At 45.9% G+C, this 19,626-nt stretch overlaps 1 protein-coding gene across 1 annotated transcript in view; it reads right to left on the bottom strand.

The window, feature by feature from the left end:
• The window catches only part of LOC308086756 (paralemmin-1-like), a gene marked incomplete at its 3' end in the record, with an annotated part of 61,606 nt that overhangs the window by 12,649 nt on the left and 29,331 nt on the right, over positions 1–19,626 (bottom strand). The window contains exons 2-3 of the mRNA XM_080430405.1: positions 18,721–18,766; positions 16,424–16,504 (exon numbers count right to left, since the gene is read on the bottom strand). Of these exons, the coding sequence (XP_080286531.1) occupies positions 16,424–16,504; positions 18,721–18,766 (127 nt within the window). The remainder of the gene's footprint in view (positions 1–16,423; positions 16,505–18,720; positions 18,767–19,626) is intronic.

Raw genomic sequence — 19,626 nt, 5'->3', positions numbered from 1 at the left:
GCACGCACGCACGCACGCACGCGCACTCACGCACACGCACACGCACACGCGCACGCGCACACACACACACACACACACACACACACAGACACAGACACCAAGGGCCAGGCTAGAGGGCCATCACAGCTGCATCTAAATCCAGCAGACAACTGTCTCACACCTCTACAAATGATAATAAATACAGACAGACAGAAAGACAGACAGAGTTATGTCTACAGCACTTCCTGTTTCTTGTCCTGTTGAGGCCTGTCCATAACAATAAGTAGTACACACACACACACACACACACACACACATCCTTTCCCCTTGCATCCTGTTGGCCCACTAACATCCTCTTGTTGTATCGAGGCTGTATGCAGACAGACAGACAGACAGACAGACACAGTCCAAAACATTAACTCAGCCACACGTGTCATTAATCTTCTCTGCAAGCAGGAGAGAGATTCTTATGTTCAGCCCTGCACACACGCACGCACGCACGCTTGCACGCACGCACGCACGCACGCACGCACGCACGCACGCACGCACGCACGCACGCACGCACGCACGCACGCACGCACGCACGCACGCACGCACGCACGCACACACGCACACACGCACACACACACACACGTGCGAGCGAGCGTGCACGTGCGTGTGTGTCACAATCAGTTGTGTAAAGTAACTAAGTACATGTACTCAAGTACTGTACTTAAGTACAATTTTGAGGTATTTTTACTTTACTGGAGTATTTCCAATTTTCTGTACTTTCACTTCTACTCCATTACATCTCAGAGGCAAATATTTATTCACAATAAATATGTCATATTTATTCACAATAAATATGTCATATTTATTCACAATAAATATGACATATTTATTGTGAAGGACTTCCACTCCCAAATATTTGTCTGAGCGAACGATATTTATGTGAATTAATCATCTCAGACCCACCATCCCTCCTATGATCTTTGGGGCCCTATGACCCATTATCCCGGGCCCTAGGTTCCCAAACTTTCCAGCACAAGACCCAGAAGAGAAATGAGTTTGCCCGGGACCCAAACCACTGCAAATGGCAGATCTACAAGCTCACAACGCGTCACTTTGTGCCACGTTGCGAGCTTGCAGACCTGCTATTTTCCCTACTTCTTAAACAATAATGATAATAATAATGATACAGCCTTTTGTATTATTTGTCACTATTTGCATATACAGTGAAATTAGGTTTATGCATTTAACAATTACAGATAACAATGTAGGCATTTAGCTGACACTAAACATGAGGTAAAAAAATCAAATGCAAAGAAATAGTCAACTAGGATCATAGGTAAACCAAGAACCTTTCATCAGTCTAAACAGTATAATATCAAACAAGAAATGACACAGTCATAATTGTACCAGCTTGCGGCAAGCTGTTTTATGCCCCGATCAAAACTTCTTTTTTTTTGTATCTGCAGCACAAAATGAGATGTAAACAAATTATTAAATAAAAATGCGCGGCCACGTACGTGGACCGTGTGTGTGTGTGTGTGTGTGTGTGTGTGTGTGTGTGTGTGTGTGTGTGTGTGTGTGTGTGCGTGTTTGTGTTTGCTGGGGCTCCACGGCTGTAGAAATGATGATGATGATGACCAGCTGCTTCTCTCTGTGACCGTTTGTGTGTGTGTGTACAAATACGAACTGAAAACGTCAGACATTCAAACAGACTCTGCAAACTATAGTCAAGATAGTATTCACTGAGAGTACTGTAGACTGTATCTACTGCTGCTATAGTTCATCCCCGAACTATAAAACATACATTAACCACTAAATATGAAGTGAATAATAAGAACAAGAACAAGAACAAGAACAATAAATTAATATATATGGACTCACACATGGAGTACATACGGATGGAATATGGAATGCTGACTTTTAGAATGTAGAGTTTGTTATGTATTTGTTTGGAGGGGGGGGTCATTTAGTTTTTCTTTGAGGACTTCAAGGGCCGGATTGATGTGGTCAAAGGGCCGGATGCGGGCCTCGTGCCACATGTCGCCCATGTATGCTATAGATACAGACCTTTACTGATCCCATTCACAGCAGTTAGGAAGGGAAAACAATGTATATAATAATAGATTTTCTTGAATTATCTAACTTTTTTCAAAATACCTTCATAATTGTCTCCGCCGGAGGCGGAGAGTATGTTTTCGCTTCGTCCCGCTGTGTGTTCACCTCCCTCCTAGCCAAGCTAACATTGGTCAAGCTCCACGTGACACGTGTCAATATGTTGACACCAATGCTTTTGATTGGCTAGAGGGACGCATGACAAAATAAAATCCTATAAATAGGTGTGTCACTTCAAAATGCCATTTTTGAAGTGAGGTAAGACAGGATCAATCAGTCTTGATTGGAACAGTACCTTCCAGTACAAATCACCCGTCCGTGCGTGTGTGTGTCCCTCTGAGAACACCTAACATTGGTCAAGTTTCATGTAATATAAATATATAAATAGCTTAGACAGGAACAGTACTATCCAGTACAAACAGAGATCACAGCTGAGATCACACAATGAAACTCCCATTACGCAAACTGAAGAAGCAGTAAATCATCGTCTGAAACCTGATGAAGAAGCAAAGGCGCAGAAGGCCAAAGCTAAGAAACAGAGACAAAGAATCCCTAAATGACAAAAAACGATAGCACAGGTCTGCTGGCGGAGACTTGTGCTCCGAGGAGCACATTTTCTAGTTATTATTTTTTTCGTTTGTAGATATGTCAGATACTTGTCACTGCAGGTACTCCTACGGGCTGGGTGCGGATTCTGTCCGCAGGGAGTGTTGGGCGGGAGGAGTAGGACGAAAAAAGCTCTACGTCCTCCCGGTGGGGCACCTCACTGGCAGGTGTGTGGAGAGGAATCGTTTGGCATAACGACTAAATTGGGGAAAGAAAAAAAGCCCTTCGGTCCTGCTGTACCCATTGTACCTGTCAGAGTACTCAGTAAGTAAGCCTTGCAGAGCGCTGAGGCCATAGGGCAGGATCTCCTGTTTCCTTAGCGTGAGGCAGCTTGATGTAAAAGTATACCCCCTGGACATGACGCTAGTATGTCGCAGGGACCCCAATCCAACCCTTGATGCTGAGTGCCAAGCAGGGAGGCATTGGGACCCATTCTTAAGAGTCTTTAGTATGACCCGGCCCAGGATCGAACCCCGACAGTGCGGTACCAATAATCATAGTCATGTTAGCCATATTATTTTTTTAGTTCCTGTTTGTGGCAGTCATGGCCGCCAGTTCCCACCTGATGTTGTGTGGGAGTCCTGACTGCTGCACACCGTACTGAATAACTGCTAGCTTGCATAATGTCTTCAGACTAGGACTTAAGTCTAAGAAAACCATGTCATCGGGTGTTTTGTCTCCTCTTGCAGAGATGATGATACGATCTCCCACCATGCAACAGCATGTACGATCCATCTGAGACGGGCCTTTCCCCTTTGGCTCAACCTTCTTCCAGGAGAAGGTCTCTGGATTAAATTTCCACAGATCAGTGAATTTCTGTTTAGAGTTCCAGCCACCAAATATGTACAGCTCTCCATTGTAGACAAAGGCTGAATGACCGTAGCGTCGTTTTGGAAGAAGCTGTGCAGAAGCCTTGCTCAGCCAGCAGTTGGTCTCTGTGTCAAACACTCTGATGATGTTGGAGCACTGAGCCAACCCACCGACACACAAGCCTCCAAATACAAACATCTTTGTCCCGATGATGGTGACTGAGGGATCATAAAAAGCAGGTGGCAGAGTGCCTCTGGTGTTAATTAAAGACCAGACCATTGTGGTGGTGTCCAACTTGTGCATGTCATTAGTGTAATCAGTAATATTGTATATTATATTGTATCCTCCATAGACATACATGACCTTCCCCAAGACACAGGCTGAGTGGTTGTACCTCCTCTCTGGAAAAGTCCCAGAAACCTTGGGTTTGAACCACCTGTGGGTGTCGACATCAAAGGCATAAAGCAGGTTGTGGCGAGGACACGTTCCCCACGTGTAGACGAGCTCTTCTATCAGCACAGCTGTGTAGCCCTCACGCCTGTGCATGGATGGAACCTCAAGGGGACGTTCTCCTCTTCCATCTGTCTCGGTGGGTAACTTCGCCCAGTGCAAAGACACTGTGTTGAAGACGAGAACCTCAAGCTGATAGATGTCGTTGTTGCTGTTTTCGTCGTTCCTTCCGAAGGAGTAGATCTTGTTCTGTACGACCACAGCGGTACGGGGGGGTCTCCAGGAATCTGTTCCTCCTTTCAGATCAATTGTCCAGTGAAACATTTCACACACCAGCAAGAGCTTGAATCAATGTTTGGCAAAACAGTTTTCCGGATAAGTTACTGGACGGAGGTTCAACTTCTTGTCGGTGCTAAATGACATCTTGTTTATTTGAAAATTCATTTTAAAGGACAATTACGTGGTTGTGATAACGATGCTATGATGTCATGGCGTGACATCATGGCATTATGTATAGAATAGCTAATGATGGACATTTTGGTTTTAGATTTGTTTGTCAGTTATTATGACATCATCACTCATCTCCATATTAGGGCATATCGAGAGACAGACATGATAACTCATTGTGTGCCAATGATGTCTTTTGACGGCTGTGTTATAGTAAGTCCTGAGTGCCAATGATGTCTTTTGAAGTCTCTTTAAAAAGAAATTGGAACTAGGAGATAACGCTATCTGCTCCATTCACAAAAATTAACGGAGAAAAAAATCATATTTTTCCTGTGTTTTACCATGTATTTTTGAGTGAAATCTGCTATTTTCAAACATCAAACAACAAATGTCAACGAGGTTGCGACGACCTCGTTGACATTTGTTAAACCACACCTGAAAACTCTCAGTGATTAGCAACCATCAGGGGAACAATCATACTGGAGATGAATAGTCTGTGACTACTTGAAAAGGTAAGAAAATAGCAAAATCCTGGCACTGGGACCACACAGCCAGAAACACGTCTGGCACTGAACAAGTTAATGCACTGTTTCTCAACGTTGGGTCTGGCGAGCACCAGGGGGTCCAAATGGACCCCTACGGGCCTGTAACTCTGAGAGTGATTCTAAAAAAAAATTATTTCAAAAACCCCCAATTTGAAACAATTTTGATCTCTGGTACCCGGCTATAGATGGACAGACTGTCATTCATTTGACTGGCTGTCATTAATATAAGTTTCATTTCCATTTGCAGAGTTTCAGACCCACAAGGGGTCCATTTAGGACCCCTGGTGGTCGCCAGACCCGACGTGCACTAGAGAACCAGTGCACTTATACACACATTCCTGGAATATAGGCTCTAGGCACAGCAGCCATATTGGAAAGAAACTGGCCCTATTCCTTACTTCCTTCCAATGATACTAATGAAGGCTCTGTTCCATTTAGTGTAGCACAGTGGTTCTCAAACGTCTTAATTTCAAGGAGCCCCAGAACTCTGAGAGTGTACGCATGGAACCAAATGGACCTGTAAGGGTCCATCTGGTTCCATTTGTACCCTCTCAGAGTTATACACCCATAAGGGTCCATTTGGAACCCCCTCAAGGAACCATGTGTTCTTGGACCACACTGGAGTGTCCTGCTGTACCCATTGTACCTGTCAGAGTACTCAGTAAGTAAGCCTTGCAGAGCGCTGAGGCCATAGGTCAGGAGCCTATCTCCTGTTTCTTTAGCGTGAGGCAGCTTGATGTACAAGTAGCCTACTCCCCCTAGACATGACACTAGTATGTCACAAGGACTTACCCCCAATCCAACCCTTGATGCTGAGTGCCAAGCAGGGAGGGTGGGTCCCTGGGATCCCTGGGATTACAACCACACACGGAGATTTTGAAAACATGACCAATGACAAAAAACTCCCATACCTGCTGGGCGAAGTACAACAATGTGCAAACACAGCAGCAAGATTCGTGAGTTGCTGTGATAGGAAAAGGATATCAAACGGAACACAACCACCCTAAAGACTAATCATTGTGTATATTCCGGCACTATACCTGCACCCAGTGATCTTGGTACATAGAAATTGACCTATCGAAGATTCTGACTTTCAAATGTACTTATTTTTTGTTTTGATTGTATTGCTGTATTATTGTATTATGCTTTCTGCTTTGGCAATGTAAACGTATGTTTTCTCATGCCAATAAAGCCCTTTGAATTGAATTGAATTGGGTCCCATTCTTAGAGCACCCTTTGGCCCAGGATCGAACCCCGACCTCCCAGTCACAGGGCGGACACTCTAACCCAGGGGTGTCAAACTCGCGGCCCGCGGGCATTTTGCGGCCCGCGGAAAGGTCCAGTGCGGCCCGCGAAATACTTTTACAAATAGTGAATTGATACTACCTCTAACAGACAGAGTCGGAGTTTACACGTTGCCTTGCTGAGCGTCCAAGCAGCTCTCCCCCCTCCCCCACTGGCTGCAGCAAGTACCTCTGATGGCCCGGTAGTCAGCCAACATTCCACAGCCAGCTGTGGACTGTTCTGGCTGATTGGCTCGTTAACCGTCTATTCAACTAGCTAGTATTCTCTCTCTCTCTCTCTCTCTGACAGACACACACACACACACACTCTCTCTCTCTCTCTCTCTGTCAGACAGACACACACACACACACACACTCTCTCTCTCTCTCTCTCTCTCTCTCTCTCTCTCTCTGTCAGACAGACACACACACACACACACACTCTCTCTCTCTCTCTGTCAGACAGACACACACACACACACACACACACACACACACACACACACACACACACACACACACACACACACACACACACACACACACGAAGAAAGGAAAGGAGGAGCTCGCACTATGAGCTTGTAGATCTGCTATTTTTGAAAAATCATGGAAATCTTTACAAATGTCTCCTAAATCCTAACAGTTTTCTGAAACACATGTTGCTATAATATGTGGTTCTCTAACTTTTTTATGTCTATATATATATATATATATATATATAATATAGTTTCCTTGTTGAAGGTATGCCTGCATAAAAAGAATGTTGTGTACAGTGATCTATAGCTGAAACCTGAGAACAATGGGCACACATTAGCTAACAGAAACAAAAAATGTAAATGTTATTGGCCGTTCTGATGAGAACATTATCATAACCACACACATTACCTCACACATTACCAGGTAATGAATTTAATTGTTGTATTTCAAATGGATGGGCTCATTACAAATTGCATTGTTTGATTTTAATGTAAATAATTAAAGTAGCTAATCTTCATAAAACATTTTTTAAAGTGATATACTGTAGTTATAGCAGTGACTGAGTGGAGTAGAAGTAAAAGTTCTGGAAATTGGAAATACTCTAGTAAAGTAAAACTCAAATCTTTAGGTACAGTACTTGAGTAAATGTAATTAGTTACTTTACACCACTGTTCTATAAATGTAATTATTTAACCACCCACACACATTACCAGGTATTGTTTAACTTCAAATTGAATTATTGTACTTAAAATGGTTTATAATAATAATAATAATAATAACAAGACAAGACAACAGATTGAAAAACAATGCTGTATAACTGAATGCGTGTGAGCGCGCATGTGCGTCCGCAACTGGTTCCTGCCCACCTCAAGTCACCATTTGACCAATCTTGCCCGGACACCAAAATGAGTTCGACACCCCTGCTCTAACCACAAGGCCACTGAGCTGAGAGAGTAAAATATATCAGACTTATATAGCTCTTTTCTAGTACCCAAAGTCGCTTTACAAAACAGCTTCAAAACAATTTTATTAGGAGAAAAGAAAACATTAAAAAGGCTAAAAAACAAAACAAACAAACAACAAAAGGCTAAGACTTAGAGGAAGAAAGTGAGGTTTGGTTTAGGCAGGGAAAGCGAGTCTAAAGAGGTGGGTTTTGAGGGAGGCTTTGAACACGGCAAGAGTGGGGACGGCTTTGATGTGAGCTGGGAGTGGGTTCCAAAGGGTGGGGGCCGCAACTGAAAATGCCCTGTCACCCCAGGTGCGTTTTTTTATTTTTTGGGGGAAGTCCAGGAGGTTTGCGTCGCCAGACCTGAGGGAGCTGGAGGGGGCGTGGCGTTGGAGGAGGTCAGAGAGGTAGCGGGGGGGCCTGGTTATTGAGGGCTTTGTAGGTGGTGATGAGTATTTTGAAATCAATTCTGTGTTTTACTGGGAGCCAATGAAGGTCATGGAGGACTGGGGTGATGTGGTCTCTGGATCTGGTTCTGGTGAGGAGGCAGGCAGCAGACTTTTGAACATATCGAAGTTTTTTGAGAGTTTTTGCGGTGGCACCGTAGAGGAGACTATTGCAGTAGTCGAGTCTGGAAGTGATGAATGCGTGGATGAGTGTTTCTGCAGCAGTTTGGGATAGAGTGGGACGGAGGCGGGCGATATTTCTGAGGTGATAGGAGGCTGTTTTTGTGATGTGATTGACGTGGGATTGGAAGGAGAGGGTAGGATCCAGGATGACACCAAGGTTTCGGACTTTGGTGGAGGGGGTGACAGTGCAGCCGTCAATATTGAGGGAGAAGTTATGAGTGGGGCGTGTGAGGGCATCTGGTCCGATGATAAGAATTTCAGATTCATTGCAATTGAGTTTGAGGAAGTTTTTTTGCATCCAGGACTTTATGTCAGTCAAACAGGAGGTGAGGGTGGAGATGGTGGTAGCAGTGATGGTTTTGGAGGGGAGATAGAGCTGTGTGTCATCTGCGTAGCAGTGGAAACTGAGGCCGTGGTGACGTAGGATTTGTCCGAGGGGGAGGATGTAGAGAATAAACAGGAGGGGGCCAAGCACTGAGCCCTGGGGGACACCGTGGGTGACAGAGGTCGTGGTGGATTTGGAGTTATTTATGGAAATGAAATGATGTCTGTCGGAGAGGTAGGATGTAAACCGGGAGAGGACAGTACCGGTGATTCCGAGGGTGGTTTTGAGGCGTGAGAGGAGTATGGAGTGGTTGATGGTGTCAAAAGCAGCACTGAGGTCAAGGAGGATGAGGATATTGAGTGAACCGGAGTCGCAGGAGAGCAGGAGGTCGTTGGTGACTTTGATGAGGGAAGTCTCTGTACTGTGTTTGGAACGGAAGCCGGATTGGACATTTTCGAAGAGGTTATTGGATTCAAGGTAGGTGGTGATTTGAGTGGCGACAACGCGTTCCAGGATCTTTGACAGAAAAGGTAGGTTGGATATGGGCCGGTAGTTGTTGGGGGAGTCGGGGTCGAGACCAGGTTTTTTGAGAATGGGTGTGACGGTGGCAAGCTTTAGGGGAGCGGGGACAGAACCAGAGGAGAGAGAGGCATTGACAGTTTTGGTAATGAGTTGGGAGAGAGTGGGGAGGCAGTCCTTGAGGAGGGAAGTGGGGAGGGGGTCCAGTGAGCAGGTTGAGGACTTCATGCTCATTATAACAGAGGAGAGGTCAGATGGGGTTATGTCGAGGAATGTGGAGAAGGAGTGAGTGGGGAGTTGAGGGGGGGTCAGGTTGAGGTCCGGGGGGGGAGAGATGGTCAGCTGGTTATGAATGGAGTTGATTTTGTCATGGAAAAATGAGAGGAAGTTATTGCATTTATCGACAGTGAAGGAGCGTGAGATGGTGTCCATGGGTTTGAGGAGTTTATTGATTGTGGAGAAAAGGATTTTTGGGTTGCCGTTACCGGACTGGATGATTCCAGAAAAATATGCAGAGCGGGTGGAGTTGAGGGTGTTTGTGTAGAGCTGCAGGTGTGTAGATGTCCTTGTGAATGGTGAGACCGGTTTTCTTGGAGAGCCTTTCAAGCTGACGGCCCTTTTTTTTTAGAAGGTGTAGCTCATCTGTGTACCATGGGGCAGTGTGAGTGAAGGAGACAGAGCGTGTTTGTGTGGGTGCAAGCTGGTCTAGGCAGGAGGAGAGTGAGTCGTTGTAAATGTTAACCAGATCGGTGGGGGAAACTGTCAGAGCAAAGGAGGAATCGGAGATGGTGTTGGAAAGGGATGAGGAGAGGGAAGATGAGCGTATGGACTTGAGGTTCCGGAAGGTGATGGTGCGATTCTGCTTTTCGAGGGGGGAGGGGGTGTCCATGTGGAAGGTGATGGCCAGGTGGTCGGACACAGAGGAGGTGAGGTCGGTGCCAGATATATGGCTGATGGTGGCGCCAGAGGAGCAGACCAGGTCCAAGGTATGGCCTTTATTGTGGGTGGGGAAGTCAATGTGTTGTGTTAAATGATGTGTTAAAATGATGTTAAAAAATGCCAGAGTTTCCAGAAGGTCGGATGCTGTTGTGCAGTTTATGGAGTCCATGTGGATGTTAAAGTCACCAAGCAGAAGTACGGATGGGGATATGGCACAGAGCTGGGTGAGGAATTCCGACAGGTCAGAGAGAAAGGTGGGGTTAGGTTTGGGGGGGGCGGTAGATGACAGCAATAGCCAGGGGTTTGGGACCGGATAGTTTGAGGCAGAGGGATTCGAATGAGGTGGGGGCCTGGATGGGAATTGAAGTTGTTTTTTATCTCATAGCGGTGTATGACGGCAATGCCACCGCCAGTTTTCCCATTCAGACGAGGTTTATCCATGTATGAATAACCAGGGGGAGTTGCTTTGTTTAGGGAAAGATAGTCCAGGGGTTGTTGCCAGGTTTCAGTAAGAAAAATGAAGTCCAGGTTATTGTCTTTAATGAATTCACTGATGATGAGTTCCTTATGGTTAAGTGAGCGGGTGTTAAAAAGTGCACAGCTGAGTTGAGAGGGGTTTGTGGTGGAGTGAGAGACTTTGGCTAGGGCTCTCAGACAGTCCGGGTGCACGTGCTGTTTGTTGTGATGACGTCGTGACGTCACAGCTGGGCACCGGGTGGACCACAGTGCGGGGATGGAATTTTTGGAATGGAAAACTAACTTTCGCCGGCAGCTGCGGTGAATATAGCGGGGCCGGCGGAGAAGTCCGTGTTTTTGGATTGTGGATATGGCAATATGACCAGGAGTGATAGGAATATGAAGTTGGTGGAGTTCAGAGGAGGAGTAGCAGATCTGCATGTTGTTGAGGGTGGAAGTTAGCGACGCCTCAGCGCTGCTAAACGCTAGCCTGAAGCTAACTGGTAACTCCGCTATGCTCGGGGGTAACACAGCAATGCTATCCGAGTACCCAGCGTCTTTGGCGGGCGGTAGTACGCTGTGCACCCGTGGCCGGAATGCTAGCAGGCAGAGGAGGACAATCCCAAGCATGCCGAACAGCAGGGCGCTGTGGATCTTACCAGTCCGTTTGCCACCCCAGGCTAGCAGCGAGTGAAGGCGGGTTGGCCGACTACGCCGGCTAGCGGCAGCTATGAGTAGGCAGCAGTCCCAGCGCGAAGGCTCACTGCACCGCGGAGAGTGGGAAAACTGTCCGGGGGGATACCTCTCATAGGACGGTAGGCTCACCAAAAGGCAATGGTCCCAGCCACAGGGGCTAACTGTACTGTGACAGCGGGGAGGCTCACAGTGGCCGTGGAGGAGTGGATTATCCGGTGGTTCGGAAGAGCGGATAGCTACACAGCAGAGGTGCAGGCAACAGGTCCAACTGGAGCAGTAGGAGGACGGATCCAGGGACAGCCTGAGCCCAGTTGTTAACAGCTGGAGGTAGCAATAGCACCAGGTAGCAGACACAGGTAGGTCGGATGTTTCTTACTTTTTTTGCAACCATGGGGAAAAAAAGAAAGGCTGGATAGAGGTTTAGAGGACAAAGCTAAAACAGTTTAAAAAGAATATTGTACTAATATGAAAATCACGCTAAACTTAGTCTAGTCTAATCACAGACGGAGAAGCAGCGAACAAGCAGCGCCAGCGTCCTCTCTCGCGTCCTCATTTCTGTTTGTGATGCCGAAAGACCGATATTTGGATGAGGACATTGCCACCTAAAGAGTACTCAGTGCAGTGCCAATAATCATAGTATTTATGTTAGCCATATTCTTTTTTTAGTTCCTGTTTGTGGCAGTCATGTCCGCCAGTTCCCACCTGACGTTGTGTGGAAGTTCTGACTGCTGCAAACCGTACTGAATAACCGTTAGCTTGCATAACGTCTTCAGACAAGGACTTAAGTCTAAGACAACCAGGTCATCGGGTGTTTTGTCTCCTCCTCCAAAGAAGATGATACGATCTCCCACCATGCAACAGCACCTACAATCCATCTGAGACGGGCCTTTCCCCTTTGGCTCAACCTTCTTCCAGGAGAAGGTCTCTGGATTGAATTTCCACAGATCACTGAAGGTCTGGTCTGATTTGCAGCCACCAAATATGTACAGCTCTCCATTGTAGACAAAGGCTGAATGACCCCTGCGTGCTTCTGGAAGAAGCTGTGCAGAAGGCTGGCTCAGCCAGCAGTTGGTCTCTGTATCAAACACTCTGATGGTGTTGTAGTACTGACCCCACTGGCCCGTCCAGCCTCCAAATACAAACATCTTTGTGCCGATGATGGTGACAGAGGGATCATATGAACCAGGTGGCAGAGTGCCTCTGGTGTTAATTAAAGTCCAGGCCATTGTGGTGGTGTCCAACTTGTGCATGTCATTATCGTATTCACAATAGAGGTATCTATTACTGTATCCTCCATAGACATACATGACCTTCCCCAAGACACAGGCTGAGTGGTTGTACCTCCTCTTTGGAAAAGTCCCAGAAACCTTGGGTTTGAACCACCTGTGGGTGTCAACATCAAAAGCATAAAGCAGGTTGAGGTCAGGACACCTTCCCCACGTGTAGACTGTATCTTCTATCAGCACAGCTGTGAAGTCCTCACGGTTGTTCATAGATGGAACCACAAGGGGACGTTCTCCTCTTACATCTGTCTCCAGGGACAACTTCGCCCAGCGCAAAGACACTGTGTTGAAGACGAGAACCTCAAGCTGATAGATGTTGTTGTTGTTTTCGTCGTTCCTTCCGAAGTAGTAGATCTTGTTCTGTACGACAACAGCGGTACGGGGGCGTCTCTGTGAATATGTCTTTCCTTTCAGGTTAATCGTCCAGTGAAACATCACACACCAGCGAGAGCTTGCATCAATGTTTGGGAAAACCGTTTTCCGGATAAGTTACTGGACAGTGGTTCAACTTGTTGTCGGTGCTAAATGACATCTTGTTTATTTGAACATTAATTTTAAAGGACAATTACATGGTTGTGATAACGATGCTGTGATGTCATGATGTGACATCATGGCATTATGTGTAGAAAAGCTAATGACGGCCATTTTGGTTTCACATTTGTTTGTCAGTTGTTATGACATCACTCATCTCCATATTTGGGCACATCGAGAGACAGATATGCTAATACAGTGTTTCTCAGCGCCGGGTCTGGCGACCCCCGGGGGTCCAAATGGACCCTTACGGGTCTGTAACTGATTGGGGTCCCAGTTTAGTTTGTTTAGTTCTCAACCTGGGAGATACACATACCGAGTTTGAGGTAGAGCTCGTGAATGTAGAGAAGGATTAGTCAACGATAACAGTAAAATAATAATAATCCTATTTGAACTGGGGACCCCCCACCCTGACAAGCACTTGGAATTGTAGCAGTTGAGGCGTTACATTTAGTTTGACGTGGTTCCACAGATAAATATTGTGGAAAATAGCAGATCTACAGTACAAGCTCACAACGCCGACAGGTTGAGAACCACTGCTCTAACCCATCCTATAATTATCAGCAGCAGTGGGCGCTTTGAGGGGCAGTGCCTCGGGGAGCAGTTAAGGGTTAAAGGACAACTTCACCCATTTTCAACCTATCTTCATATAATTGGTCCTCATTAAATAATAACAATAAACAATATCCTATTATCCTTAAATCTGTCTGTCTGTCTGTCTGTCTGTCTGTCTGTCTGTCTGTCTGTCTCTCTCTCTAGAAGTTCTCGTTGCTGTCATCAAATGTCTTGTAAACCTTTCTTTCTTTCTTTCATCCATCCCTCCATCCATTCATCCCTTCATCCAACATCTCTTCATCTAATGCCTTTTACTCTGTCATCCCTATCTCCTTTCCCTTACTGTCTACTTCCTCTTTTTATCCTGCCCCACCCTTCTCTCTCTCTCTCTCTCTCTCTCTCTCTCTCTCTCAAGAGAGAGACAGTGTTCTGTGTGGGTGACATCATACCCACATCCCTGAGAGACACACACACACACACACACACACACACACACACACACACACACACACACACACACACACACACACACACACACACACACACACACACACACACACACACACACACACACACACACACACACACACACACACACACACTCTCACAAACCCATTGATGCCATTTTTACAACATTTCCCATTTTTTTAAACCCCCAACCTACAGAGCGTTTGTTCGGTCACAGGGGTCTCTCCAGCTCTTTATATTAAACAGATTATAGTACACTTTCAGGTAGGTGACAACATTTAAATCAGGAGAGAGCACTGAAAATGCATTTCTGTTTAATAAAGAGCTGGAGGAGACTCCTTTTACTGAACAGACACTCTATAGCAATGAGTACCATCAGAACATAGAGCTATTTAACACTTATTTTAACCAAAGAAAATCTACCTTTAAGTGTAAAATAGCCAATCTACAAGCTCACAACACGTTGCAGCGCCAACACGTTGTGAGACGGTATGTCACAATCTGCTATTTCCGGCAAGCAGCATGCATGCATAAATCATGCATAAAATATCTAACCCCTAAACCTGGCCCTTAACCTCTACACCCAACCTCTAAGTGCACAATGAAGCCTTCCACCATAAAACTACCATTCCTCACCAGGAACATTATGTCCTCATGCACACTGTTTCATATTTTGTCAAATTCTAATATACTTGCGGGGATATTTGGCCCTCACAAGCATAGCAATACACACACACACACACACACACACACACACACACACACACACACACACACACACACACACACACACACACACACACACACACACACACACACACACACACACACACACACACACACACACACACACACACACACACACACACACACACACACACAGACCTCTTATTGTGGAAGTGGTTTAGAATCTCAGTAGAGGAGATGATTACTCCCCCCCCCCCCATCCCCTTTCCTTATCGGAACATCCGTGCTCTGTGTGATGCAGTGTGTGTGTGTGTGTGTGTGTGTGTGTGCGTGCGTGTGTGCATGTTCGTGTGCGTGTGTGTGCGTGTGTGTGTGCGTGTGTCTCTCTCTCTCTCTCTCTCTGTATGCGTGTGCGTGTGCATGTGTGTGCGTGTGCGTGTGTCTCTCTCTCTCTCCCTCTCTCTCTGTATGCGTGTGCGTGTGCATGTGTGTGCGTGTGCGTGTGTCTCTCTCTCTCTCCCTCTCTCTCTGTATGCGTGTGCGTGTGCATGTGCGTGCGTGCGTGCGTGCGTGCGTGTGTGTGTGTGCGCGCGTGTGCGCGTGTGTGCATGCTTCCCTTCCTGCACAGACATCACAATGTGTACAGTAAAAGGGGGAGGGGCAGCTACTGTTCATACTGTACACAGTCTAGTATAGGTGTGGTCTCACTGTCCAGTCACCAGCTGTCAATTATAGTAACGTACTAATAGTAAGTCATATTGTAATCTTTTAATTTTATTCCACAATTTTGCAACCCATTTTTTCACCCAGTGCCAATTGCCTAAGTATGTAATCCTGCATGGCGCTACTCTCCCTCTGCCAGCCTGGGCAGAGCCCAGCACTGAGCTCTCGCTTCCTTCAATGCATGAGGAGTGAGCAGGCCGCTTCTTATCACCTGACAGGGGGGGGCTTCCCCCGGTAGGACGTAGCGTGTGGAAGGAAGACGTTATTCCAACCAGTTCCTTTCCCCTCCATCAGGCGCCCCGGCTGACCAGGGGGAGGCAGTATAGATACCAGGAGTACTGCATGTTTTTGTGAGGGTATCTACCCTAGGGGACACCGGGAGAACATGCAAACTCCACACAGGAAGGCCCTTTCACCAACCCACACCTAGGGTATGGGCACTGATGACACGGAGGAGAGATGTGCAAATAAAGACACACACCAGTCAACATTAATAAACACCATTCTAAAGAAACATTACAAAATAAAGTTTGACTGACCACTGTTTTTATAAAAAACATTGTCATTCTTTTCGGTCACTGCACAGGTCATGGAGGTGGCACCAAATATGCCACCGGTGTCTGACGGCAAATCTCGCGAACATCCTATGTTTACTGGTGCTAGATCTCGCGAGAGTGTGTTGCTGGGACAGAGAAAGTTTGATAACAAAGTTGATTTTCTCCTGGTTTGTCTCTCTACAAATACATATTTTTGGGGGGAAATCTTGGGAAGATTGTGTGGCTTGGTGTCGATCGGGTCCAATATTTAGTTCAGTGACCATGGGGCTAAAGAATGGTTCAGAAGCTGTGTACTGTGTACGTTTACTCATACTTTGAATCACATGCATGTCACCAGTTCTGGAATTGGTTTTCAGGTGATGGAGGGTTCTGGGTGAGCAGACAGTACATACTTATGTAGGTTTCTCACCTTGAGGTGTTGCAGTTGTCTTTTGTCGTCCTCCAGCTGTCTCTTCTTGTTCTCTATCTCCGTTTGTCTCTTCCTCTTCTCCTGAGGCATGATGGGAAACAGGAAGTTCCGTCAATAACGCCGCCAGACAGCTGTATGAGTCTATTTACTCATAATGACACGAGACTATAAGTTAAAGGATATGGTTACATTTTGACTCGCTCAGAGTTACATACCCGTAAGGCATTGGTTCTCAAAGTGGGGTCCGGGGACCCCCAGGGGTCCTAGAGGGAGTTCCAGGGGGTTCCCAGCTAAATTATAGATAGTTAAGAACCAAATGGACCCATATTGGTCTGTAACTCTGAGAGTGTACAAATAGAACCAAATGGACCCTAATGGGTCCATTTGGTTCCAATTGTACACTCAGAGTTAAATTAACATTGATTTTACGATATAAATTGGGGTCCCAGAGATAGAAAAGCCATTAAATGGGGGTCCGCAGCCTAATGCATGTCAAACTGGGGGTCCTTGAAATTAAAATGGTTGAAAATCACTGCTATAGAGCCGTAAAAATCTTCTCTTATGGGGGTCCCTAATATCTTTTCAAATGGGGGTCCGCGAGCTAATAAGTGTCAATTTGGGGGACCTTGACATGAAAAGGTTTGGGAACCACTGCCTTAAGGGTCCATTTGGAACCCCCCTCAAGGACCCATGAGGGTCCATGGACCACACTTTGAGACCCACTGGTGTAGCAGAGTGTTTCCAGTGAGTCAACACCCTGACTCTGTTTGACCAGAATGGAACAGAGCCTTCATTAGTATCATTGGTAATAGCCCTGAAACATGACTGTCATACAGTTTACAGTTTAGGAGATGCTCTTATTTTTACAGTAAGCAAGGATATGCTTTTCATATCATGACAGTCATGGAACCACTTGTTCCTGGTTTTTGAATGGTCTCCATTTATAACCTGTACATCTACATAAACGTTCAGGTTTCAAATATAAAGTGCTTACCCCAAAGCCACGAATGTAACGCCTGGGTCTAAGTACCCGTATCTTCCGTATTGTTCAATAAAAAGCATTTTAAATCCGATCGGTGGCCATTTTCTCAAAGAGTTATAATGTATCAGAGTACACCTCTTAAGGGTCGCGGAGTTGAAGGCATATGGAGAAAAGTCTGGGAAAATGGTCACCGATCGGATTAAAATGCTTTTTATTGAACAATACAGAAGATACGGATACTTAGACCCGGGCGTTTTAACTTGCTACATCCGTGGCTTTGGGGTCAGCACTTTATATTTGAAACCTGAACGTTTATGTAGATGTACGGATTGTAAATGTAGACCATTCAAAAACCAGGAACAAGTGGTTCCATGACGCTTGTGACAGACGAGCGTCATGTGAACCATGGCTACATTGGCAACAACCTGTGAAGGAAATAAGGAAGAGGCCCAATGTATTTCCAATATGGCTGCTGTGCATAGAGCCTACAAAGTCTAGTAACAAAGGTCATATATTAGACTTGTATAAGATGTGTGCAACACATTAACCATTAACTCTAGACTTTAGGGTTCTGGATCTGAGTTGTCACCCCCAAAAATAGCAGATCTATATAAGCTCACAGCGCGTCACGTTAAGACGTATTTGTGAACTTGTAGATCTGCTGTTTTTGGCTAATATTCACCACCACAATATGGATGAATGCTGGGGTGCGAGTGGTAAAAAAAAACAGCTGACATTGTAGATCTGATGTGTCTGAGGTCTGATGATGTCACATGCCTGTCCACCAATCACAGCACAGAACAGAGCCTCCCTCTGGTGGGTGTGTGTGTGGGTGTGTGTGTGTGTGTGTGTGTGTGTGTGTGTGTGTGTGTGTGTGTGTGTGTGTGTGTGTGTGTGTGTGTGTGTGTGTGTGAGTGTGTGTGTGTACGTGTACGTGTCCTTGACAGAGGACACAATGCTGACCTCTCCCCATCTCTCTCTCTCTCTCTCTCTCTCTCTCTCTAGGAGACAAAGCAGGAGGGGGAGGGGAGGGAGGGGCGGTGAAAAGGGGGGTAACCATGGTAACCCAGAGAGCAGTGTGGGGAATGTTTGTGATGATGTAGGCCAAGTTGAAGGACATGGAAATGTCTCATAGTCCCTACTACACTGTAAAACTGTATTATAACATCCTATAATATTCCTACTACACTATAATACTGTATGTAAAGTATAATGTTATTAGCTATATCCTGGTACTGTGCATTTAAACTGGTTCAGTGCATGTACCCAGGCTGTAGCCGTTATGTTTGATCGTGTTGTTTCACTGCAGACTTACCGCTAAGACCTGTAGTCTGTCCTGCTGGGACACACCTTCAGACACCCTGAGAGAGAGAGAGAGAGAGAGAGAGAGAGAGAGGGGAGAGAGAGAGAGAGAGAGAGAGAGAGAGAGAGAGAGACATTAGAGAGAACATTCAGAAAGGAGCATTCAAATTTCACAAGCACCGTCAAAATAGTGACCCCACCTCCTACCATCACCAAGCCTTACAATGCCAAGAGGAGAACATGAGCAAGAGTCCCCTCAGTCAGCTGGTCCTGAGACTGACCTCCACCAACCCTCCTCAGTCAGCTGGTCCTCAGACCAGAGTCCTGCACGGGACCAATTTTGAGAACCCGCGCCCGCCCGCCCTGCCCGTCATTAATCAGATCCGTAGACCGACCCGTCGCCCGTGATTATTTCAAAGTACGAACCAGACCCACCACGCCCGTCAAATAATGGACCCGTTGTCCGCCCGTGATTACATGCAGAGTAAAATGTAAATGTCCTACAGACAGTCACTCAATTTAAAAGTGCGTTGAAATGTATTGAAATAGATAGCAGCCTTCAACAATAGCGCACAAGAACATTATATCACCTGGAAAAACACAACAAAAACCAAAAGTCAATTAGAATGCTATTTGGCCCTAAACCGAGAATACGCCGTGGTAGACTACCTGACCACTGTTACTGACCCAGCTCTCAAGAGGAGGTGGAGACAGAGCTACACTTCCCGTTACAATGTGACAAATATAAAGACACTAGAGCATCATTCTTCCCTAAAATTAAAGAAAAGATATTTAAAACATAGAAAATCCACCATGAAGAAGATGAATTAACATCACTTCAATATATTCTAGGAGAACAGTCTGACAGACAGACAGACAGACAGACAGACAGACAGACAGACAGACAGACAGACAGACA

Source organism: Gymnoscopelus braueri (genome assembly GCF_963280865.1).
Source record: "Gymnoscopelus braueri genome assembly, chromosome: 6".
Classification (NCBI taxonomy): domain Eukaryota; kingdom Metazoa; phylum Chordata; class Actinopteri; order Myctophiformes; family Myctophidae; genus Gymnoscopelus; species Gymnoscopelus braueri.
Note: the sequence above shows the minus strand (reverse complement) of the source record. Positions and strands in the feature narration are given on the sequence as shown.